Raw genomic sequence first — 26055 nt, forward strand, 5'->3', positions numbered from 1 at the left:
AGGAATCTCCCCGGCAGAGCGCATAACCTGCCACCTGTAACTACAAGTAGCCATTTCTGGTGTTCATTGGATAAACACCAAGTACTTTTTTTTTTTTTGGTATTGGAGTGTTTTATCAGCGAACACCTACAGTCGGAAGTCCCACCCCCCTGCTGGGGCCTGGGGCGAGCGCAGCTGTTGCCGTGTCCTCTTCGGGTGACAGAGTGGAAGTGCAGGGCAGTGAAGGGAGGGCAGCTTTGCAAGTGTTTCCCTGGCCCAACCACAGCAACACACCTCAGTCCTGATTGAAAGCCTATTTCCAGCCAAGGACCTGCCAGTCTGCCCAGCAGCTTTGCCAGCGCATGTCAGTCATCACCCTCCGATCTCCCGGTTCTGAGCTCCCCCCTGACAGCTCTGCCAGTGCCCCTCACTCCTGACCAGCAGCCCCCTGCTAGCCCAGCCCTGGGCTCATGCACACAGCTGTACCGGTGCCCCTCACTCCCGACTCGCAGCCCCCTGCTAGCCCAGCCCTGGGCTCACACACACAGCTGTATCGGTGCCCCTCACTTCCGACCTGACCCGCAGCCCCTTGGTATCCCAGCCCTGGGCTCCTCCCACACCAACATGCAGCCACTTGATATCCCAGCCCTGGACTCTCCCCACACACAGCTCTGCTCAACCTCCACCAGCCCTGCTGTCCCATTCTGCCAGTCCTAGGTCACCACATTGACAAGTAGTGTGGTGCATCTGGGCTGTGGACTGACCAATAGCAACTGCGATGGGACCCACCCAGCTCACTGTGATTGGAACCCGGAGACAGACCCTCAACACCCTATCCACACTAGCCCTCTTCCCCCAAAGCGAGCAGCCCCACCTTCGGCCAGAGGCACTGGAACAATTTGTATAGTGGGGGTGTTGAAAGCCATTGAACCCAACTGTAAACCCTGTTTATAATGGAAACCACTTCAAACCAAGTGGTGCAGCAGCACCCCCAGCACTCCTAGTTCCAGCACCTATGCCTTCTGCAGCAGGGCCCCCTGCTAGGGACAGGGACAGGCAAGCTGCACATGGCTCCCACCACACACTGCGCTGGCTCACAGGCTAGCAGGGCTCCCTGCTGGGGAACAGGAGACAGGGTGGGGAAGAGAGGGATGGCGTGGGGATGGAAGATATTTCCCAGGGGCCGATCCAGGTGCAAGCTCAGAGCAGAGGCTCACGTACCTGGTCTGGCGCAGGGGGATGGGTAACGAGACACACAGGAAGGGGTCAAAGGTGTTGCTCTGCTTCAGACAGTGCGGGCAGGTCAAGGAGGACCTAAAAATGAAACAAGAAACCACAGTCAAATTAAACATGGGCAGATCTGATCCAGAGTGCACCCCACCCAGGGCAAAAAGCAACCGGGGCAGCATCCCTCTGCCCGGGTGAGGGCACAGCTCCGGTTCTGTGATTCCCGGCTGTGATTCACCTTCCAGCGCAGGACTGTCACGGTGCACACTGTGTTCTCCAGCACAGTCTGCACTGAAACCATCTAAGCAATCGCGCTTCCACCCCTTCCACATCTGTGGATCTGACCAAGAGGAAGTTTCTCCTGATAACCAGCCCACCCCCGACTTTGGTCAGTTTCATCCCCTGGTTTGTAATATCTCTCTTCCCTCCTGCTCCCATTAGCAACCTTACTAGGCCCCAGCCACACTGAGACCTGGACACAGAGCCCTGCCACACAATGGGCTGGTTTCCTTTAATCTCTGCCACTTTTCTATCCCTCTCTTCCCAAATCCTGGTGCTGTCTCCCTGCCTGAGACCGGGGAGGAGGCCGCAAAAAGCCTAGCTGGCTTGAGATGGCCACAGGTACAAACAAATCCAAGGCGCCGGGCTTTCTGTCATGCCTCTTGCAGCCTGACTCAGATCCCATGCCAGATTGTCTGCCTGCGGGCCACTATCTACACCAGCAGGATGCCAGACCAGTTACGCCCTTCCGGGGACACTCAGCAGATTCTAGATGGCAGAGGGCAGAGTATTAGGCCACGGGGCTGAAGGAAAGCTACCAAAGGCAGAGTCCTCCCCATGGCGGGGTTCATGGCTCCTTCCCTGAAAGGAACCATACAGCATGAGAGGCCAGCAGCATTCGCTTGACTGCTAGGTTGGGAGCAGCACAAGCAGCGTCCGAAATCAGCCAGAGCGACGATCGCGTGGGAGCCTGCAGAGCTTATGCTGGCCAATTGGCTCAAGTGAACAGAGCCTCCAGAAAGAAAAGGAGGACTTGTGGCACCTTAGAGACTAACATATTTATTTGAGCATAAGCTTTCAAAGTTTGAGCATAAGCAACAGCTCACTTCATCGGATGCTCACGAAAGCTTATGCTCAAATAAATTTGTTAATCTCTAAGGTGCCACAAGTCCTCCTTTTCTTTTTGTGAATACAGACTAACACGGCTGCTACTCTGAAACCAGTCTAGAGCCTCCAGAGGAAGCCTCCAGGTCCACAGCACAACAAGGGGGCAGAGGGAGATCCAGCTCCTTTCGCTTCTCTCCCCAACAGGGAGGAGTTAGATCATTTCTCATCAGTGTCGCCCCGGAGCTCCACACTCCGCAGCCCCTGGGAACCGACAGCGGCAATATCTGACCGCCAGTGCCAGGGGTCATCATCGGCTCCCTGACACGTTGCTCTAAGGGACTCCAGGAAATCCCAGCCAATAACATCAAACCATCGCTGGCTTTCCTTCCATGGTCCACGTATGTGAACTTGTGTGACAGAGCCCTGCCCTGTCTCGTGTGAGCAGCCAGTCGGCTGTAGCTTCCCTATGCAGCTTTGCTAGAATACCCCAGGAGGACTTCAGCACCCCTACATCTCCTGTCCTGCGCTCCCCAAATGCAGCTGTGCTGAGCCACCTCAATCTGGGCTACAGCCCTCTGCTATTCCAGTCCTGAGACAGGCACATGCTCTTCTGATGCTCCTCACTCCGGACCCGCAGCCCCCTGCTATTCCAACCTTACATTCCTCAACACAGCTATCGTTTTTATGAATGTTCGTTACAAATCAGATGAGGGTCAAGCCCCAGGGATTCTGGGAAGCCAGGGCTTCAGAATTCGCAGCAGGATCCTCCCCAACCCCCGCCCCCGGGTTCCAGAATCTTAAGTTTTAATATTTAAAAAATCTTTCTGACCCTCATGATTGAGAAAAATACTTCAAAATGTCACCAGTGAGGCACTGTGCTCCTGAGTCTGCAGACAGCCTGACACCATAGGCTTAAGAGGTAAAAGCTGCCCATTCAGCCCAAATGACTGTTAACTCTGAAACCTAATGACACACCACATGTGTTAGCTATTCACTATTGATCATTTTAGCCAAAGTACCACCTGATGTGTTTAATCTACAATCTCAAACTGCCTCCCATGTCTCCCCAAGAGACTCAGGTGCCCCCTACTCAGCTGCCCTCCCTTCCCCTCTGCGCCGCCTATCTAACACCCAAGGGATGTTTTAATGAGTGGCCTGCTGGAGCACATGCCACTCTGGAGCTGGTGGGGAGCCATGCCTATCCTGTCTGAGAGGCAGGGCTCAGCCTTCACCTCTGCGGGGGTGGCATCCTTAGCTCAGGGGGAGGGACTGGGAAGTGATGCGGCCATGTAGAAATGCAGAATGTTGGGCCCTGAGCTCACAAGGAGGCCCAGAAAGGCAACAAACTCACTATACACCCACAGATTGCCCTGGCACAGAATCAATGCAACAATAACCCACTGGTGAATGGGCCCAGGAGATGGAATGGTAACACTGGGTGTGGGTGAATGTGTGTGTGGTGTGTGAGATGGCCTATGCATTCAGGTGTCGTGCAGGGAGGGAGAGGGGTGTGTGTGTGTGCATACAGTATACCTGAGGCTGTATGGCAGTGGGTTTACACTGGAGGTAGAGTGACTCTTCATGTTTACGTGGCTCAGTCTAAGCCTACAGTTACCTACTTGGTAAATCTGCAGTCCAGCCGGCTTCCCCATCTGCTTCTTTGGCAGCCCCAGACTGGAAGCCGGCTGCAGAGAATTTCAGACAGATGGTCCCCACCCTCCTTTTCTGGAATTCGCTGCAGTGAAACCCGCCCAGCAGAGCTTTGCTTTTCCGTTTGATCGCCACCAATGATGGAGCGTTCCGCACGAAGGGCAGTGATCTGAGGCTGAGTGATCTCCCCTCACTGTGACTGCTTCTCTCCTCTGCGCCCGTGTGTGTTCGGCTCGGGGTCCCGGTGTGAAGATGCTCGCTGCCGATCACTGCTTAGATTCACCGTTTCCAGCCAGCCTGCTTTGTGCCCTTTACCATGTTCCTCTTGCTGTTTGCAGCGGGGAGGGAGCTGGAGAGGGTGGAGAGGGGATCAGGGATAGCTCTGCCTTGGGACAGAAATGCTGCAGGCCCGGACCGTGCTGTCTGTCCCTGTACCTCTTTGCGGAGGCACTTCATTGTTGTGCAGCAGCAGCCCCACATTACAGGTGCCCCGGCACCCCCATTCCCCCAGGCTCCACTCTCCAGTTCAGCCATCTCAGGGGCTCCCCTTAGTGTCCTCTGCACTTGGCTGCTCCATTCATCTGTCGTTAGCAAACCACCTGTGGAGTGGCACCAGCTGGCTACTCAGTTCCATCAGGTGATGCTGGCTGGTTATTTACCTGGAGCCAAAGCTGGGCCAGGCACCAGCCAGCTCCCTCCACAGCTGCGAACAGAAGGGAGGCCTCACCACACGTCTGCACCCGATCCATGGAACACACCGTGGAAACATCAGAGTGAGCCCACCAGTTCACACCAGTGGCTTATCTCCACCAGCTGCTCATTAACAGTACACAGGCTCTCTGGATATACATGTCTCTGATCCTGTAAGAGATGTATCACTGCCACAGAGCCTGGAGATCTCTGTACAGGCTGGCACTGCAGGTCTGGAGCTGGGGAACAGGCCACACACTGCAGGCAGGCTTGATATAGTTATTCTGGCCATCTGCGAGGTGTGGTTCCTGGTGCCAGGCAGGACCATGCCAGAAAGGCACAGAGCATAGTTGCGGAGGGGCAGAGAGGCTCGGTGTGGGATGGCCTGGGCTGGCTGAGCTTGGTGTGTGTTGCTTCTCACACAAGACATTTTGTAGGAGAGCTGTGGGAACGTCACATCTCCAGGTCTTCAAGCTTCCAGAGCTTTGCTTTTCTCCATTTTTTATTTATTTTACCTGGCTTCAACCTCAGCCTTTCCCAAAGTTAAAATGCAGCCTCGCATCAAAGAGACGTCTCTCTCCAAAGTGCCACAGCTGAATAGATCTGCATGCGCTCTGATATGTGCTTGGAGATGGGGTTAAGCCATACAGAGGAGAGAACCTGACCATCATATGCCACTTGTGGATCTTCCTTGTATCCAGATGATTTCTGTGCACTGAGAGCCAGTTCATTGCATAGGGATTAGCCGGAGATAGCCATGCACAGATGTTCAATCCAAAAACCGAGGCAGATGCGATTACCCCTTAATACTCAGTGGAGCATTTCCAGACAGACGTGCAGGCAATGAGGTGCAGATATTGGCTTCTGCATGAACTGCAGCCTTCTGCAGTGCACACACCTGCTGAGGATCTGAGGCCCACGCTGGACATGCCCAAAAAAGTCTGATGGGGAAGGCCCTGCCGATTGGCTAACTCTGCCATGCTGCTGTTTGGGCGTGGCTGCATCACGGTGCCATGTGGCCATCTGTCTGCACAAGAGCTCTCCCCAGTGCAGTGTGTACCAGGGAGTGTACGGTGGTTTGCCAGGACATGTCTGGATCCTCACACCAGAGAGGGACAGAGCTGTGTTCATCTAATCCAGACACTTGGCCCCCTATCCTGTCTACTCCAGCGTGTCTCCCAGTCTAATTAAATGCCCCAAGCAAAGGGGCTGTGTGGCTCAGCTGGAGAGAGAGAAGTGGTGCAGTATGGAAGATGCCAGGAAGGTGACAAGGGAAGGTCTACACAGCGGGGGTCCGTCCAGGTTTAGTGTGTGCCACTGAGCATTGGGAACAAAGTAACCAGGTGAGCAAACGACCTATTCCCCAGAATGGAACAACAGGGAAGGCTGAGAAGGACCCCGTAAGGAACGTGTACATGAAAGACACGCTCCAAGTGACACCCGTAAAGGACAGCGAGGGCACGCTGGCTCCAAAGGGTCGCTCGTGTAACGTGCAGCCCTGGGCAAAGTAGGGAGAGGCTGACCCAAGAAGACCCGTTAGCATGTGGGCGATGGCGCTGAACAGAGCACGGCGGGGGGAGCAGGCCCATCTGCCGGGACTGACACAAGGAAGAAGCAGCAGCAAAGAGGCTGCTTCACCGCAGTCAGACATCTCCCTGCAGAATGACCCCTGGCATCGCCCCGCCGTTCCCGAACCTGACCAAGGACCCAGACTGCCACTCTGCCCGTCTACCTGGCCCCGTCACTGAGCACCTCAGCCTTCCCTGTGCTCATCCCCACAGCCCCCCGGGGGCAAGGCTGTGCCGTGCCATACGCCCCAGCGCACAGGTGGGGAACTGAGGCAGAAAGAGGCAAAGTGACTGCCCAAGGCTACCCAGGAAGCCTGTTACCCCGAGTCCCAGGCTTGTGTCCCAGTCACTGGACCGGCCTCCTCAGGAGATGGCAGAGCTGGCCGGCCACAGAGGGGAACACAGACTGCCTCATAGGAAGGGGTGTGGCAGGGGAGCACCAGAAAGCTTGTCGCTCCTTTATTTGGGGGGCACTCAGCAGTGCTCCTGTCAGGCAAAGGCCCAGTAATCTGGGGAGAACCCTGGCTTTCATCCCCGTACTCCTGGCTCTAGCTCCCGGCATTGCCTTCAATATCCCCCTCCAGCCGCACATTCACACCCTTCCACTGAGTGTATGCAGACAGATCCCACCATGGTCATCCCTTAGAATGAGCAAGTAGTGACCTCCACCCCCACGCTTCAACCCCCTCTGCTGGCTCTGATCCAAACAGACCCCAGCCCTGTGGGCTGCCTTCAGTGTTATTGACACCGGCACAACCCAAAGGGTGGTGAATGAGAGTGAAAGGCAGGACATGCGGAACTGATGCCTGGAAATGCTTGATCACTCAACAGCCTGTGGAACTCCCTGCCCTTGGATGTGTGGGAAGTCAAGATCTCAGCAGGGTTTCAAACAGGAGCTGACACTTGTACAGACAATGACAACATCCATTTGCTCCAGGGCACAGGCTAACTGTTCACTGATGGGGGGTGTAGTGGGGCGGCTGCCCCACTCCAGTAAAGAGGGGTTAAATGAAACTCTGGAGAGGGCTGTGGCTGGGAAAAGCTGAGTGGGGAAGCAGCCACAGCTGTGGCCAGCTCAATCAGGGCACAGCTGGCCCTATAAGAGGGCTGAGGGCCAGGAGCTGTAGGAATCTCACTCTAGCTCTAGAGTGGGAAGGGCTAGCTGCCTGGGAGCAAGCTACCTGAACTGGAGCAGTGCTGGGGACGGGCAAAGGGAGCTGGGGAGCTCCAGCCTGGTAATCCCCCCAGGCTACAGGCCTTGGTAAAGGCCCAGAAAGGTACTGGGGCTGCAGAGAGTCAGCCCAGAGATAGGCCGAGGCAGCTGGCCCAGCCTTCTTGCCAATGATGAGTGACCATTACGCTGCAGTCTGCCCCAATGAGCAGGGGCTAGATGACGACTGGCAGTAGCCACTGAGGCAAGGTAGGTTTAGAGGGTTGGGGGTTTCCCTGGGAGGGGAGACCCAGAGTGTGGGGGTACTGCTAGGGCAGAACCCTGAGCTAAACAGGCATTGGGGTTCAGGAGGGACACTGGGACAGCGGCAGGCAAGATACCGGCCAGCAGAGGGTGCTCTGAGGCTGAAAAGAGCTAATTCCCAGACAACCAGCAGGAGGCGCCACGCCGGTGAGTCGTCGCATCGGTACAAGGGGCAACAGAGGAAACATCCCCAGGGGGCAGATTACCCCACGACTACCCACTACAGGGTTTGTTCCTCTGAGGCAGCTGGTGCTGGCCTCTTTCAGAGACAAGATATTGGGCTAGACAATCTAAGCCAGCATAGCAATTCCTGTGAGCTGTTGTCTCCCCGCAGAGGTGGCTGCGTTGGGTCTGGGCTGGGGGATGTGCGGTGGGGGGAAGCCTGCACTGCTACTCTTCCTGGGCTATTGTTGTTATTATTATTTACTATTTGTGGTATCAGGAGCCCAGGCGGGCGTCAGGACCCTTTCGTGCTAGGTGCTGGACACACAGAACAAATAAGCAGATGGTCCCTGCCCCATGGCTGACAATCTGTTTTCAGAGAGTCCATCCGGCCTCTTTCCCACACACTGTAGAGTTGTTTTAAAAAAGAAAACGAGAAGCGGAGGGTAAATGAATTCAGCTGCCCCTGGATATTTTAGTGCATCAGCTCTTCGGAGTACATGAAAAGAAGGAACATCTCAGCCTTTCTTGCTAGGAACAGGGCAGGAAATCAGAGCAAGGATGACTGCTTCAATACCCCCAGCACAATCAAGAGCTATGGGGAGGCTGTCTTTGGTGACCAAAGCAAAGGCAGCTGCTTTCTGCTTCCCATTGAGCACACAGCGCGGTGCGCTTTGCCAGGAATCCAGCCGCTAACGACACACAGAACAAATCATCAAATCTCCTGGAAATGCAACACTGGCACAGAGGCAGCCTGTGGGGCTGGCAGCTCACTAGACCACCAGTGGGTGGGGGGGGGGGCAGGGAGGCAATTAAAAAAGGCAGCAAAGGAGTGGAGACGCTAAGGGCTGAAAGCGAGATCACGCGACAGGCGTGTGCTGAACGGCAGAGCTGAGGAGCGGGCAGCACACGAATGATTCTGCAGCAAACTCTCCATCTTCAGCATCCACCCCAGAACCAGGGACCAGATCCTGCCTGAGTCAAGTCGGTCACGGAGGGGTGGACTGTGGCTTACCTCTGCGTGGAGCCCGGAGGGTGCACGATACCTAACGGCTCTTGGGTCCCCGTGGAGCCCGGAGGGTGCACGATACCTAACTGCCTCTTGGGTCCCCTCCTCAGTGGCCAGCCCCTGCTTACCTCTAGCCTCCTTGCTAGCAGAATGGCCTGGCAGCTAGAACACTGGACTGGGACTCAGGAGACCTGTGTCCTATTCCTGGCTCTGCCACTGGCCTGCTGGGTGATCTTGGGCACGTCACTGCCCCACTCTGTGCCTCAGTTTCTCCATCTGTAAAACTGGGCCAATGACACTTCTCTCCTTTGAGATTCATGGATGGAAAGTGCTATAGACTGTGTGTTGCTATTAGTAGGAACAGACAGTTACCAGTGATCATACAGGAGTTGCCATGCACCAGTCCATGCTAACAGGACAATGAATGCAGCAAAAGGTGGGGGGAGGGGACCCAGAACACCTCTGCTGCGGTGAGATGGCTCCCCCAGCCAGGGACTAGCTCTCAGTGGAGGAAGAGCCCTAGATTATCAATACAATCTAATGGACATCTGATTCCCCTTCAGAGCAGGATCTGAGAACCTGTCTGTCTTCACTGTACACAGCCCCACGCAGCAGGAGCACGGGCAGGGCTAAAAACCTTTAGAAACCAGAGAGACTAAGGGCTGGGCCATGCTAGAAAATCAGATCAGCCCAGCCATCGCTCCGGGGTATGAAAACCCCTCACCCCTGAGCAACGCAGTTACACTGACCTAAGGCCCTGGGCAAACAGCGTTATGGCGACGGACGAATTCCTCCCGTCTTGCAGCAGCTGAAGCGCTACAAGGATGCAGCAATGGCAGGGTTTTACGTGTAGATGAGCCCTAAGGACACGCAGGCAGAGCCAGGAACAGAGCCTGGGGCTCATGCCGCCCAGACTAGCACCCTAGCCACTGGCCCCCGCTCCCTGCGAAGAGCCTGGGCTCCCCTGTTCAGAGTCCTCCCAGACGGGCCCAGGGGACAGCACCTGAGGTGCAAGGACCCGGCTTCTCCTGTCTCCGTTTACACACCCTGTCTGACGTGGCGCTCGCTGAGCCCAGGACCTGACATAGTAACAATCGGGTCTGCTACTCGGACGTGCAGACACGAAGGCGTCGGGGGCTGCCCAGACTGGTAGACGCTGCTGCTAACCCTCCGGCTGAGAAGGGCAGGGCATGACCCTGTGTGCGGCAAGAGTGCCAGCCCCAGACACATGCTGCTGCCAGGTGGGCATTGTTGCCATGGACTTTCCGGGGGGCTCCCATCCTGTAGCAGCCCAGCCTCTCCCTCGTGCGGATGGACTGAGCCGCCCAGGCCCGGTGGGGGCTAAGAGGTGAAGCGCTGGCCCAAGGTCTGTGACACGGCGGAGGACTGAACCCAGCTCTCCCCTGGCCCTGGCCCATGGAGCGGCCGTTGTTCTCTGGTGCAGAGAGAAGAGGGTAACCCCCATTCTGAGGCCCCCTTTCCTGCAGGCAATCAGCGTGCGCCGCTCCCTGCATCGCAGCCTTCCCACGGTGGCACTGACGGCTTTGTCAGGCCCTCTGTTAATGAACTCCCGTCTCGCTTGTCTCCCAGGCCCCCGGCTGCCCCTGGAGACAGCTGAGAAATTAGCGCCGGGCCGGTGATTGTTCACATCGTTTGTTAAAAGATGGAATCGGGTCACAGAACAAAAGAGCCTGGCTCCGTAAGAGCAGCTGGTGCTGGGAGATCTGCACACAGCTCCAGAGCAGACAGAGGAAGGAGCAACCCCTCGCCTGGGTCCCCTCTCAGAGGGCCATGCAATGAGCAGTGGGGCTGTAGCACACCGCGATGCTGGGCTGAGCTGGAAGGAATGGCCTCCAGCAAAGCCAGGCCCAGCACAGGCGCTCCATTCGCTCCGGGAACCCGGGGGGTCCCTCTAGGGTGAGGAGGGTCTGAGGCCCTGCTCCTCCTCTCCACCACCAAGGCCCCACCTGGGGGCGCCAAGAAGAGGACGGGCCCACAGACAGGGCGTGGTTCCCACATGTATCCCGTTTTTTGCAGTTTGAAAGCAGGTTGCCCTAGGTCCCTCCGAGGGAGCAGGGTAGGGTTGCCAACTTTCTAATCACATGAAACCGATCACTCTAGTCCCCCTCCACACTTCCCTGAGGCTTTGCCCCCTGCTCACTACATTTCCCCCACCCTCACTCACTTTCACTGGGCTGGGGCAAGAGGATAGAGTGCAGGAGGGGGTGAGGGCTCTGGGGTGGGACTGGAAATGAGGGGTGCAGGATGGGGAAGTGGGTTGGGGTGCTGAAGGGGGTGAGGGCTCCGGCTGGGGTGTGGGGTGCAGGAGGGGGCTCCAGGCTAGGGGGTGGGGCAGAGGGGTTCAGAGTGTGGGAGGGAACTTTCGGCTGGGGCAGTGGGTTGAGGTGCCAGGGGGCAGTGAGGACTACGTCTGGGGGTGTGGGCTCTGGGGTGGGGCTGGGGATGAGGGGTTTGAGGTGCAGGAGGGGGCTCCCAGCTGAGGGATGGGGCCAAGGGATTTGGAATGTGGGAGGGGACTGCGGGTTGAGGCAGGGGGTTCGAGTGTGGGAAGGGGTACGGACTCTGGGCTGGGGGTGTGGGCTCTGGGATGGGGCCAGGGATGAAGGGTTCAGGGTGTGGGAGGGGGCTCCAGGTTTGGGGGGGGCTCAGTACTGCGGCAGGGGGTTGGGGCACGGGCTTACTTCAGGCAGCTCCCAGTCAGAGGTGCAGCGGGGTTAAGGCAGGCTAGTCCCTACCTGTCCTGGCTCCGTGCTGCACCCTGGAAGCGGACAGCAGGCCCAGCTCCTAGGTGAAGGGGCCAGAAGGCTCCATGCGCTGCTCTCGCCCATAGGCTCTGCTCCCCCAGCTCCCATTGGCCGCGGTTCCCGGCCGAAAGGAGTACGGAGCCAGTGCTTGGGGCAGGGGCAGTGCACAGAGCCCTGTGCCCACCCCACCGGCACCCCCCGCCTAGGAGCTGGACCCGCTGGCCGCTTCCGGGGCACAGCATGGAGCCAGGATAGGTAAGGACTAGCCTGCCCTTGTGCCGCAGCACCACCGATCAGACTTTTACCAACCCAGTCGGAGGTGCTGACTGGAGCCACCAGGGTCACTTTTTGACCTGGTGTTCCCGAAAACTGGTCACCCTAGGGCAGGGCTGGCAAAGGTGGGAACTGGTTGCTCAACTCTCTGCCTGTGCCATGCTGGCCTTTCAAGTGTGAGGCCAAGGTGCAAAAGGAGGGGGACACATGCGCGCAAGGCTCGCCCTCCAGTGGGGGAAAGGTTCTCCAGCCTGTCTCTGGATTGGGCACCCTTGGGTCTGAAATGGGTGGGGGGCTTCAGGTCAAGGGTGCACCCGGGGTCGGGGGTGGGGGATTGGCTATGCTCTGTAAATGCCAGCAACAACCCAGTGCTGCTGGGGACCCCCGTGCATATAGCAGCCACATCCCTCAGGCCTGCATGTGTGCGAGGGGCTGCACAGCACCTGCCAGGGGCTGGCGGGAAGAGCAGAGGCCTGGGACCTGGCACAGAGGCTGGCTTTCCCTGTAAGGCTTGCCAGGAAAGCCAGTCAAGGGGAGTAAAGGGACTGGGCAAGGCTGCAGAATCTTGCTCCAGAAGTACCCAAGGGAGGGAGAGAGAGAGCGAGCTCAGACCTGGCTCCCCATTCCCTCCAGGGGCAGGGGTCCTGCCCTCTACATGCTCCATTCTGCGGGCAGCAACACTGGTGACAAAGCAAGGTGCGGGGTTTGGAGCTGACCCAGGGTGTACAGTGCTGGGGTGGGGTGGGGAGGGACTCAGACTCCTGACTCCTCGCGGGGAGCGGGAAACCTCTGGCTTCTGGAGTGTTTCTTTTGTGGAGCGCTGGCCTGGGTCCTCCCTGGGAATGCTGGGTAACAAACTCACAGCCCTGGACAAGAGGGGGCTGAAGGGATGATGAAGGGGGGCTCCAAAGACCAGGGAGTGATGCTGTGCGAGCCAGTGTGGGCCAGGGCAAGCACAGGGAGAGCAATGGTTCAAAAGGCAGAGCCTTTGGGAATCACAGAGGGAGATCGCTGAGCCCAATCTCGGGGGGGCAGGAAGCCGGATCCTGATGGTGGGTTGGGACAGCAGAAAATCAATGGGAGGAGAGGGTGCCTGCCTCCCCATCCCCCCACACACGTCACCAGTCACAGGGCTGTGGAGACGTGGCAAGAAGCAGAAGTGACCCTTCCTGGGCCCAGTCCGGCATGATGGGCTCAGGCGCTCTGAGCCATGGGGAAGAATCTGTCTCATTGCACGCATGGAGCATAGCGGGAGGATCACTGGCAAGCCCAGCACCTAAGAGAGACCCCCCCCCCGCCCCGGGGCAAGCCTGGCCTTCCTGCCCTGTGCCACAGGGTTGGGAGGCCATGTCAGAACTGGCTGAGACTGCAGCAAGGGGAGGGAGATGTTCCTTACAGGACCCCCTGCCCCAGCACTGGCCAGTGATCAGGACCTGCCCCCCTCGTTCATTAGCTCAGGTGCGCTCAGCCTTGCTGTACCACTGGGAAGCGCTGGCAGCTGACGGATGCGAGCAAAGCCTTTGACTGCTCTTCCCAGCCGCTTCTCCGGAGCGGAATCCTTGTTCTCCATCCCTGGGGATCAGACGTTTAGCCAGCGGCGATCCTCTACCGTCCAGTCTTGTCCTGCTACTGGGATCCCTGAGTCGGGGTGCCTGTCGTGGCCAGTGCTGGCATGCGCAGATTCCCGGCTCTGTCCCAAAGCAGCTTTGGGCCTGCGACGCCGAGAACAGTGATGCTTTGGGATTGAAGGACCCTGTGTCCAAGGGTCTCCAATGTTGTGCTCGGAGCAGGTAGAACCCCGCTCAAGCAGGAGCCGTGGCTTTGGCAGGGAAGAGCTCCACTGGGTCCCTTCTCAGAGGGTTGTGTAATGAGCAGAGAGGCCGTAGGATACTCCAGCTCGCTGGCCTGACCTGGGAGGAATGTTGGCCAGCAAAGCCAGGGCCAGCACATGCACTCCATTCACCTCAGGGATCAGGGTGGTCCCTGTGAGAGAGCAGGCTGGTGAACTCTCTGCTTGTGCCACGCTGGCCTTTCAAGTGTGAGGCAAGGTGCAAAAGGAGGGGGAACGCATGTAGGGCCATAGGAAGCATGTGATGCTGTGCAAGGCTCATCCTCCAACGGGCCCAGAGATTGAGTGATTTGCCCAAGGTCGCACACAGAGTCTGTAGAAGAGCTGGGAACTGAGCTGGGGAAGATACAAGCCTTTGCCCAGAGGCAGCTCCAGGGCCTCTGGCCTGCTCCTAGGAGATTGCCAGACCAGACTGCCGGGGGCTTGGCCAGTACAGAGAAACACCTGACTACCTTCTCCTCGAAGCTCTGAAGCGCACGAGTGTCCCACCCTTTAGTGCCCTCATCCTGCTAGAGACGCTCTCGCAGACTCTGCTGCCACCAGCTTAACCTCCCCAGCTCGCTAGCAGGTCTGAGCTCTAACCATGGGAACAATGGGAGTTTCTGCTTCCTGGCAATGCAACGCTAGACTCCTGCTGCTCCTATACCTGCCCACACAGCACACCTTCCATCCCCAGGAGCCTTAGAAACTGCAGCTGGTCAGGAACAGCTCCCCCAGGACACAGCTGCCTGGTGCCGTGCACAACCTGCGCCGGGCATGGAGCTAATGCTCACCCTCAGTAACCAGCCCCCTTGTGGCCTGTCCTACACCCAGAGGGATTCAGCACCACCCCTGCCTAGTGGGCAGGGCACAGACACACTGCCCAGGGCAGCCCTGGGGGGCATGAGGCCTGCCGAGCTCCTCCCTGCACAGAGGAGGCTGATTCACTGCCCACGGAAGCCGGCTAGCGTGCAGGGGGACAAGGCACCAGCCCCACCCCATTTATGGTAACCACCTGGCTGGTATTTGACCAGTCTGGCCAGGTTTTTCATGGATTTGCCAGTTGCCAGAAAAATAATTTAATCAGCCGGGTTTTTTTACATAGATCTAAAGATTTGCATGATTCTAACACTAAACTGGGATAGCGAATGGCAAACATTTCTGTGTTCAGCTAAAGATGCTGCTGTTTTCTGACTGCCACAGTTTAAGCGGTAACAGATCAAAAATACAGCAGCTGTCCGCTCACCAACACACAAACGCCCCGCACATGTGGGTGAGAGAATTTGAGTCACGCGGGAAGGAGGAGACGTGTGATCTTATCAATACGTATTCTCTCTCTAGATCCGATATGTGGCTGTTGGCAGAGTTGTCTTTGGGTTGGGGTTGTGGCGGGCTTACCTTGGGAGGTGGTGCTGGGTTTTTTGCATTTCAAAGGTGGTAACCCTGCCTCCGTTCCTAGGGAGCAGGCTCTGGGCCCAGGAGAGCAGAGGGACTGGGACCAGCTGGGCTTTGTACAGAGGGCAGCTGTTTCTGCACCTCTCAGGCACCCATAACCAGGCCACAGCTGTCCTTGCAGGCAGGGAGGCCCCACAGAGAGCCTGGACCCCAGTGCACCCCAGGGGAAGGGCAGGGGCAGAGCCAACCCTGCCTGCATGTGGAGCCAGGGAGCCCGCAGGCCATGTGCTGCACACCTGATGCTTAGGCCCTTCCACCGTCCTCTCCAGCTGCCAGGCCTCCTCCTTCACTGCCTCGCAGACGGGAGGGCTCCCCGTGCGCTGCAGGGGGAGTGGGGAGCTCCCGGGGCTGCCATCATGCAGGATCGAGGACAGGCTGAGAGGTGTATGATACATGGGAACGAGCCCAAGGCATTACCGAGACACCCAGGCACGATCCTGATCAGCGCCAGGCCTCCGCCTGCAAGATAAACAGGGGAGGGAGGCAGGGTCCTCAGTGCACGTCAGGGGCTGGCGGGCCCCCCTACCCTACCCTTTGTGTGATCCTGGTGACTTCAGAGCTTCAGGAAAATCACCTCCCCATGTGCACCCACAGCCCTACACCACAGAATCCCCGTACACAGAAACAGACCCACCCTCCCACCCACACCCAGACACACAAAAACCCACACCCACACCCACACACCCCAGTACATATACGGACGCAAACACACACACACAAACACACACACACACACAGATGCAAACACCCATACAGAAGCAGGTGCGTGCATACATGCATGCACACACACACACCTCCATGCTGCGTTTGCTCTGGCTCCAGGGCACGCGGCCAGGAAAGCGCTTGAGACAGGTAAGCTTACTTGCACCCTGCAGGTCTGACTTCTGCCAGTTCCCTCTTATCAGCATGAATCATGCCCAAGCTCTTACCAGAGCGAGCTGCAGCGTCGCTCTTCGCAGGGTCGATGTGACCTTAGGAGAGCGAAAGGACCCACAACCAGCCCCCTCCCCCAACACCAGCAAGCCCCTATGGAGACTAAACGCCCTTACCCGCAGATGGCCCAGCTCTGCCAGGCTCTGCTTTGTACAGGAACGTCAGTACTCAGACCCCTGGCTCTGCCCTGGCACCTCTAGCCTCTGCCTCCCACGCAGGAGACACCGGGCTGGCCAGGAGCACGGCCCAGCTCAGTGTGCGCCGGCATCAGCCACATGCGGCCATAATTAGAACCCCACCTTGATAAACGGCCGGATTGATTTCCGGCGGTCATTAGGGAGGCCCAATTATCTCAGCATATCAATGGGCAAGTGAGGACAGCCTCAATCCATCACATGAACAGCTCCCACTCCCTGCCCGCTGCTCGCAAGCAGCCTGCTCAGAGCCTGGGGTCCAGCCACTCCCCCGGCCCAGCAGCATCCAAGTAACAGCCACTGGAGCTCATCACATCACACAGGGGCCAGAACGTGGCCCCCAGAATTTAGATGTGGCCCCAGATCTGAGCACCCCTGTGCTGTGCCCTGCGTGGCTCTGGATTCCAGCTCTGCAGCATGGAGCGCTGCCTGCTTGGAGCCACTTTCCCCCCCAAGTCCTGTACTGTGACTTTCCCCTCTGCTGCCATCCACGGGGATGGTTCGTCTGGGCCAGCGCTGGCCTCTGGCTGAGCGACCCGCCCCTTCTCTTCTCCATCCCACAGCGAGCGGCAGGCACGGAGAGCAGCTCAGCCAGGCCTGCAGCTCCCAACAGGCTCTTCTGCAGAGCCAGCCTGTTGTGTCAGGTCGCCAGGACGGTTGCTGCACAGAATATCACCTCATGTCAGGAAAGCCCGGTTCCCTGTGACGGGAGGACACTGCACTGGGCCCTAGCCAGGCCCAGCCTCTTTAGCGTCACATACCCCAGCGCAGTGAGCACGGCAGATACCAAGGGACTTATCCTCCATTACACTGAGCACTCACACAGACAGGGGGCTCTCCCCACTGCACTCAACACTGCACACAGACGGGGGGCTCTCCCCCATTACACTGAGCACTTCACACAGACGGGGAGCTCTTCCGCATTGCACTGAGCACTGCACACAGAGGGGGTGCTGTCCCCATTACAGTGGTCATTGCATACAGATGGGGTGCTCTCCCCCATTGCACTGAACATTGTACACAGACGGGGTGCTCTCCCCCATTGCACTGAGCACTTTACACAGATATGGTGCTCTCCCCCATTGCACTGAGCACTGCAAACTGGCAGGGTGCTCTCCCCATTACAGTGATCATTGCATACAGACGGGGTGCTCTCCCCCATAGCACTGAACATTGTACACAGATGGGGTGCTCTCCCCCATTGCACTGAGCACTGCACACAGACGGGGGGCTCTCCCCATTGCACTGAGCACTCTACACAGATACGGTGCTCTCCCCCATTGCACTGAGCACTGCAAACTGGCAGGGTCTCTCCCCATTACAGTGATCATGGCATACAGACGGGGTGCTCTCCCCCATAGCACTGAGCACTGTACACAGTCAGGGTGCTCTCCCCCATAGCACTGAATACTGCATACATATGGGATGCTCTTCCCCATTGCACTGAACACTGCCCACAGACTGGCAGTTCTCCCCCATTGCATTGAGTGCTGCACAGAGACGGGGGACTCTCCCCTTCTACGCTGAGTGCAGCCGGCACACACAGTGGGATTCCTGGTGGGTCTGAGGTGGTGATTTCCCATAAAGCCCTGTACGTTGGCATTGAAACCCTGTGACAGTCTATACCCTAATGTTCATCCTTTTTACAAGACTATGATACATTTTGTACAAAGTATGCCTTGTGAGGTATCACTGGAAAGCTCGTAATCTGCTGAGCATTATTGTCCTGATAAAATGTATGTGGCAACATCATATGTAAAATTATAAAATTCTACTGTATAAGATATGTTCCAAGTCTAGGAAAACAACTTCAAATAAGTTCCCCAGAGCTAAATCGCTAACCAGCACCTCAGCCAGGTGTCAGCACAATCAAATGGACCATCATCTAGTTAAGCAGCCATTCTTTGGCAGGAAAAAGGGTGTGAGTGAGGAATTTATGTCTTGGCAATGGAACAGCTGGGGGTTCCTGTGCAAACAGACTGGCTGTCGCCTGAACCCCAGCTGAAGATGGTTCTCAAAGAGGAGGAAAAGATAAAAATGAGGAACAGAGGCTCTAAATCACCTCTCTCCTCCCCTTCTCTCTGCCCAGGACATCCACAATGCCTGGAGGACGAGAAAAGGAGCACTGGACTGAAGAAGGGGTCCTGGTTGAACAGCATCCAGCGAATAAGGCTGCAAAAGAACATATGGTGAGAGAGACCCTTTTGCTTTAAATTCACTTAGCTTGTTAAGTTAGGCCATGTCTCCACTACCACATTTGTCTGTATAATTTATCTTGTGCAGGGGTGTGAAAAAACACCCCCATGAGCGACATATGTTTTGCTGGCATAAGTGGTAGTGTGCACAGTGCTATGTCCGTGGGAGAGTTTCTCCCACCAACATAGTGACTGCCCCTCATGGGGGTGAGAGCTCTCTCCCGTTGGCACAGAGCGGCTACACGAGTGAGCTTACAGCAGTGCAGCTGCATTGGTACAGGTGTCCTGCTGTAAGCTCGCTGGTGCAGATGTGGCCCTAGGTTTTAGTTTGTGTTTTACTTCTTATTTTCTTGTAACCAAATTCTGACTTTTACGCCTCATTACTTGTAATCACTTAAAATCTATCTTTTGTAGTTAATAAACTTCTTTTATTGCTTTAGCTAAGCCAGTGTGTTTGGAATGAAGTGTTTGGGAACTCCATTGAGAAAACAAGGATTTTCTATTAATGAAATGACAGACTTTCTATGAACTTGTATTGTCCAGGACAGGGCTGGGCAGTACAAGATGCACATTTCCGGGGACAAGTCTGGGATTGGGAATTTTCTGGTGTCACTCTGCAGTGCAATTCAAGGGTGGCAGGCTGGCCAGCAGAAGCACTCTTGCAGCATAGCCGGGGGTAATTTGCATGCTGGAGGCTGTGTGTGAGCAGATCAGGAGTGGGGGCTCTCCCAGTGAAGCAGTGTAAAAGGCACCCCAGCTTGGAGAACTGAGGGGATACAACTGTCCAACAGTCCAGATTGTACCCTAGGGAATGTCACAAATCCATACACTCCCCAGTTCCGGTCGGGTTGGGGGCATCTGTCCAGATGGAAAGGCAGGAGCATGGCCTCTTCTCAGTGGTTTCTCCATGCCCTGAGAATGCCAATGCAGCCAACTCCGTGGGGTGAGTGCCAGCAGCCTTGGGTTCTCCACTCTAGGCAGAGTGCATATTTAGCCTCAGGAAAAGACATGCTGATGGCTCCCTCCCCTCCATCCCTGAGCTGCCTGCTTCACTCATGCACCACGTGGGACCTCGGCCCCTCCCTGTGGGCATCAGAGGGAGAAGAAAAAGAGAAGCAAGCACAAAGGGGAAGAAGCTTCACAGAACTGAGACGGGCTGGGGCATCCGTCGTCCATCCCCCACCCATCTGCCTGGTAGCTGAGCACCTTGATAATGATCCAAATCCCTGTGAGCAGTCCATACTTGTGCCTGGGCCCCTTCTCCTGTGGTGACACACATACTATAGCTTTAGGCATTGTGGGCCAGATCCTTAGCGACCTCTGTTGGCATCGCTGGAGTTGCGCTGGGTACCAGCAGAGCACCCGGCCCTGGAGTCTGGAAAAGCCCCTGGACAAGAGGCCATGCCCTGCCAATCCTCCTTTTGCCATCAGCCCGGGACAGCAAAATGTTTCCTTTTGCAGAAGCGGCTGGACTTTCCCACCATGGATGTGTGACAGCAGCGGACACATCTGCTTCAGCCCCACCCTGACCTTTCCTTTGCTATGTGGTCGAGAGCAGGGCCTAGAGGTCTGTGTGCACATGGGGGTGGGGGTAGGATATAGATTTGTCCAATCTCAAGTAGCAATGCTGCATTTAAAAGAGGACCTGGCCGGTAAAGCAGGTGTACTCTGGACACTAGACCCAGCATCAGTGAGGCTGTGGTCCCAGGTACCAGTGCAGGGTTCAAGCTCAATGGAGAGATAAACTGAACCCCTGTTGCAATGCTGTGAAGTCTGGGGCTGAGCTGCTGTGACAGCCACTGCACCAGCCTCTCTTCTGCATGCCGCACCCACGCATGCACACAGCATGGGCCCGACAGCATGTTACGCAGCAGGGGGCACTGAGCCACCCATTAGCCTTTCACCTGCTGGACATGGGGTTTGAATCTGGCTTTGTTCACCAGCAGAAGAAGTTTGGGAGTCTTAGCTGCACCTGTGTGGCAACACAACCCCAGGCTGCTCGGATGGGCCAGGCCAGGCTCGAGCATCCAGTACCCCCACCTGCTCCAGCAGCTCATTTTCCCGGTGACCAGAGTTTATTAGGAGCCCTTTGGCTGGGGACTGAAGCGCACGCAAGCGAGCACGGTGGCCCTGGCTCAGGGACCGCTGGCAGGAGGGCAGAGCTGGCTGTGTAGTGGGAGGAGAACTTGGAGGGGAGAGGATGCATTAGGATGCTCTCTCGTGTTCTCACCCAAGGTGAACCGTGCACTGCTGAGCCAGGCTGTGCTCAGAATTGAGAGTGGGGTCTATCTGCAGGCAGACATCTCTGAGATGGATGATTGCACTGTGACAGTCGCTGTGTTACCGTGACACGTGTATGTCTGGCTGGTGATGCACACTCTGCTGCCGGAGGATGGGTCCTCAATGTGGAGAGCGTGATGCCCCCACCCCAAGGCGAATGAGTGGTGTGTGTGACCCCCACTCTCTGCAGGGCTCTGAGATCTCCTCCCAGAGGGGGTCTGCACAGGGCAGGGACATGGCATTCACTGCTGCATCCTAGTTCAAGGACACCATGGCCCTGCCATGCTTGGGGAGTGTTAGATGGATCATTCTCCTGGTAGTGCATGGTCCATGCTATGGGAACAAAAAGACCCAGTCCAACCAATGGTCCATCCAGTCTGGAATTGGATATTGGGTCCAACCAATGGTCTGTCCAGTCTCTGATCGATCACTGGGTGGTCCAACCAATGGTCCGCCTAGTCTGGCACCACATACCGGGGTCCAACTAATGGTCCGCCCAATCTGGCACTGGATACCGGGTCCAACCAAAGGTCCGTCCAGTCTGGGATCAGAGACCGGGTCCAACCAATGGTCCGCCCAGTCTGGCACTGGATACCAATGGTCCATCCAGTCTGGGACCAGATACCAGGTCCATCCAATGGTCCGTCCAGTCTGGGACCAGATACCAGGTCCAACCAAAGGTCCGCCCAGTCTGGGACCGGATACCAATGGTCCACCCAGTCTGGTACCATTCCATAGGAAGGAGAAAGCTCCCCTGTCACTCTTTGCATATATGGGGGATACTTTCAATGGGAAAGCCCTGAAGGGGGAAAGCACAAAGCACTTTCAGGAGGAGTTGGACCTTGAAGTCCCCATGAAAAGCTCACCTCTACTATCAGATGCTTTTTTCCTGCTGCCTCCCGTATCAATGTTGTAGCCTCTTCGATATTCCAACTGAAACGCAAGTGACGCTGCGCAAGACTAGGTCAGCCCTTGGAGTGGGACCACGAACCAACACAGAAGGTCTTTCTCACAACAATGGCACAAAATCCATAGGTGTCGCTCTTCTCTTTGAAGTCAGCCTGTGCCAGGCATGGGCATGCTGGAGCTGCCCTCTACTAGATCTGATGGTAAACTGAGGCCATGAGCGCTGCAGTCACTAAGGAGGCTGCTTCCAGCAAGTCAATGGCCAGTGGAAAGTTTTTGTTAGGCCTGGCTAAATTCTATAACAGACTGGCTGTGATTACATTATCACCTTTATCACCTTTGTCCAGCTTGTCCTCGTCTGTCCCTCCACAAATGCACGTCGACGCCACACCATTCTATTTTGTTGCAAGCATGTTCTTTCCAATTCTGGCCAAAGAGTTTTTTGTCATGGGATCGGCCCAGCGCATTTTCATTCTGCCCAGCTTGTGGTCGCTGGGGATCCAGTCACTGATGCGGGTTGTCCACCTATTGTCTTGCCTGCGGACTACGTGACCCGCCCATCTTCGCTTTGCATCATACATTGCCTGCACTACATCTGTCATCTCTGTAAGCCTTCTGATCTCCTCATTCGGTATATGATCACAGAGCAATATCTTACACATTTGCCTTTTTATTGCTCTCTGGGTGACAGTGAATTTTCCTTCCTCCGCTTTCGTCGTTGACCAGGTTTCTGCTCCATATATCATTGCTGGCAGAACAGTGGAGTGAAACAGTTCTTTCCTTTTCTTCATGCGCAGTTCATCATCCAGTAGAGACATCTTTATTTTGTTGAAACTTGCCCACCCCGCCTTTCACCTCCTATTGCATTCCCCTTCGAATGAGTTGTCTCTGCTCAGCTGCTGACCCAGGTAAATATAGTTGTCGACCTCCTCGATTTCTTTCCCATTTACAGTGTTCATTCCTTCTGCACAATGCTCATTCCGCATCCACTTCATCTTCAATGTGTTCACTTCCAACCCGATATCGTGTGAAAGTGTTTGCAGTTACTGCAATTTGTTTTCCAGTTCTGCTGTGTCCTTTGCCAGTATTACACAGTCGTCAGCAAAAAGAAGAAGTGTTAACTGTTCTCCATCAATTCTGATTCCTTCTTCCCAGTTCAATTTCTTGAACAGTGACTCCAATACTGCTACAAACAGTTTCAGTGAGATTGTATCACCTTGTCTGACTCCTCTGAGTATAGTAATGATACAGGGAATATTGAATAACGTTATCTCTGTCGAGCATTTGTGGTTCATTTCTTCCAGCAGGTCAATGTATCTTGGGTCGATTCTGATTTCTTTGAGCGCATTGAGTACAGCGTTAATCTCTACTGAGTCAAATGCCTTTTTGTAGTCAACAAACGCAATACACAATGGTACTTTGTATTCCTTGCGTTTTTCAATGAGCTGCCAAACTGAGTGGATGTGATCAATTGTCGAATATCCTGCGCAGAAACCAGCTTGTTCTCTGCTTTTGTGCATTTCAAGATCCTTCTTAATCTGATTGAGTATGACGCGGGTGAAGACTTTATACACTTGTGAGAGGAGTGTGATCAGATGGTAGTTGCTCAGTTCTTCTGGATCACCTTTCTTCATCAATAGTATTGTTTTTGATTTCTTCCATGCATCTGGAACACGCTTACTATTGATGTAGATGGTGAACTGTTGTGCCAATGTTTTGAAGAGAATATCTTCCTCTGCTTTGAGATATTCCATCCAAACATTGTCCACACCTGGACTCTTCCCTCTCTTTATGTTACAAATTGCATATTCAATTTCTTCCCACATAACAGCGGGAACTTCTTCTGTAAACTGCTGCCTTGACGATATATGGTGGACATTGACATGCGAGGAGTAGAGGTCATTGTAGAATTTTTGTACATATTTCGTTCATCTTGCTCTTTTCCAAGTCCTTTCAGCATTGGTGAAATGGTGAATGGTGAAATGGTGATTACATTATAAATCCCCAGGCCTTTTCAACCACATGTGGTACCATCCACTTCCTGCCCCAGGCTGCTCTGTAGCTGTAATGTGCTCAAGGACTCATAAGCTTTAAGGCCAGAAGAGACCATCACGATCATCATCCTGCACATCGATGGCCACAGAACCTCATCCAACAACTCCTGTAACAGACCTTTAACCTCTGGCTGACTTACTGAAGTCCTCAAATCCTGATTTAAAGGCTCCAGGTTACAGAGAATCCAATATTTACTCTAGTTCAAATCAGCAAGTGGCCCATGCTGAACACTTCACTTGAAGGTGAAACCCCCACACGGTCTCTGCCAATCTGACCTGGGGAAAATTCCTTCCGAACCCCAAATACAGCAATCGGTTAGAACATGAGCATGTGGGTGAGATCCACTGCCCAGACACCTGAGAAAGAATTCTCTGTAGTAACTCAAAGCCTTCCCCATCTAGTGTCCCATCTCTGGCCGTTGGGGATATTAGTTAATAGCAGTCGCGGATGGGCCACATGCCATTGTAGGCGACCTCATCATCCCATCCTCTCCATAAACTTATCAAGTTCAGTCTTGAAGCCAGTTAGGTTTTTTGCCCCCACTGCTCCCCTTGGGAGGCTGTTCCAGAACTTCACTCCTCTGATGGTTAGAAACCTTCGCCTAATTTCAAGCCTTAACTTGAAAACTTGATGGCCAGTTTATATCCATTTATTCTTGTGCCAACACTGGCTGTTAACTCAAATAACGCCTCTCCTTCCCTGGTATTTATCCCTCAGATGTATTTATAGAGAGCAATCCTATCTCCCGTCAGCCTTCATTTTGTTAGACTAAACAAGCCAAGCTCCTTAAGTGTCCTTTCATAATGCAAGTTTTCCATTATTCAGATTATTCTAGTAGCCCTTCTCTGCACCAATTCCAATATGAATTAATCTTTCTTAAACATGGGAGACCAGAACTGCACAGAGTATTCCAGATGAAGTCTCACCAGTGCCTTGTATAATGGTACTGAACAGTTCCTTATCTTTACTGGAAATACCTTGCCTGAGGTATCATAGCTTTTTTTCATGGCCACATCACATTAGTACCTCATAGTCATCCTGTAATCGACCAATACAGCCAGGTCTTTCTCCTCCTCTGTCATTTCCAACTGATATGTCCCCCAGAAAAAAATTCTTCTTGTTAGCCCCTAAATGCATGACCTTGCAGTTTGCACTATTAAATTTCATCCCATTTCTATTACTCCAGTTTTCAAGGTTGTCCAGATCTTCTTGCATGATATTCCGGTCCTCCTCCATGTTGGCAATACCTCCCAGCTCTGTGTCATCCACAAATTGTATTAGCACACTCCCACTTTTTGTGCGAAGGTCATTAATAAAAATGTTAAATAAGGTGGTCCCAAGACTGATCCTTGAGAAACTCTACTAGTAACCTTCCTCCCACCTGACAGTTCACCTTTCAGTATGACCCTTGTAGTCTCCCCCTTTATCAGAACCTTTCAATTCTCATATTAATCCCCATCTTCTCCAATGCAATTAATAATTTCCCATTTGAAATGGTAACAAATGCCTTACTGAAATCCAGGTAGATTAGATCTACTGCATTTCCGTTGTCTAGAAAATCGGTGCACAGAGCAGCCAGCATGAGAAGTGGCTGGTCCCGCTCCTTCTGCTCCCCACCCGGGCCAAGCTGCCAGGGACAGGGGCCGAGCATGCCGGGGGGAGGCGCAGTGGGAGAAGGACATAGCTCCCTTCCCACTCCTCCCCCATGGGCATGCCAAGCAGAAATCAGGGAGGGGGCACTTGACCCCACATGCCCCGTCTATGCATCGCCTTTGCTTGAGTTTACGAATTCATTAAAATGCCTTGCTATCCACTTCCTTTCCCATGCTGCTGAGTAACTGCAATGTGCTAGATTAATACAAATGATTTTGTTTCCATCTAGTGGCTGGCCCTTGCAACTCTAACAGCCTGCTATTTAGCCATTGGCATTTCTCCTTAGCTCAAGTGACAGGGCTTGTGCTTTTGATGTTGAATGTTCTGGGTTCAATCCCTGCTGGTGACTGTGAGGTGTATGAGGCCACAGCGTCTTTGTGCAATGTTGTTGTGTGTTAAATAGCTGCTGTGCTCCACGCCAGAGGTAGCTGCATTTCAGTGATGGATGAAGCGTATACTGTTTGCATATCAATTTGTGGAATGCTTTAGGATCTTTTGGATGGGAGGAGCTATAAAGATGCAAGCTCAGTCTATACCGCAGGACCCTTCAAGTGCAAAACCTTACACAGTTCTAAAAATAGCATGGCAGCCAAAGCCAATGTGGCTGCGCTGTGTTTTAAATATAGTTCACATCTCATTCCGAGAGTGTGGC

The 26055-nt window shown here is 54.8% G+C and overlaps 1 protein-coding gene across 1 annotated transcript in view; it reads right to left on the reverse strand.

The window, feature by feature from the left end:
- Positions 1 to 26055, reverse strand: part of USP43 (ubiquitin specific peptidase 43) — a 176387-nt gene that overhangs the window by 68417 nt on the left and 81915 nt on the right. Inside the window, exon 4 of the mRNA XM_038372636.2 lies at positions 1201 to 1293. Coding sequence (XP_038228564.1) covers positions 1201 to 1293 — 93 coding nt within the window. The remainder of the gene's footprint in view (positions 1 to 1200; positions 1294 to 26055) is intronic.

The sequence above is a fragment of the Dermochelys coriacea genome, chromosome 14, assembly GCF_009764565.3.
Source record: "Dermochelys coriacea isolate rDerCor1 chromosome 14, rDerCor1.pri.v4, whole genome shotgun sequence".
Lineage (NCBI taxonomy): Eukaryota > Metazoa > Chordata > Testudines > Dermochelyidae > Dermochelys > Dermochelys coriacea.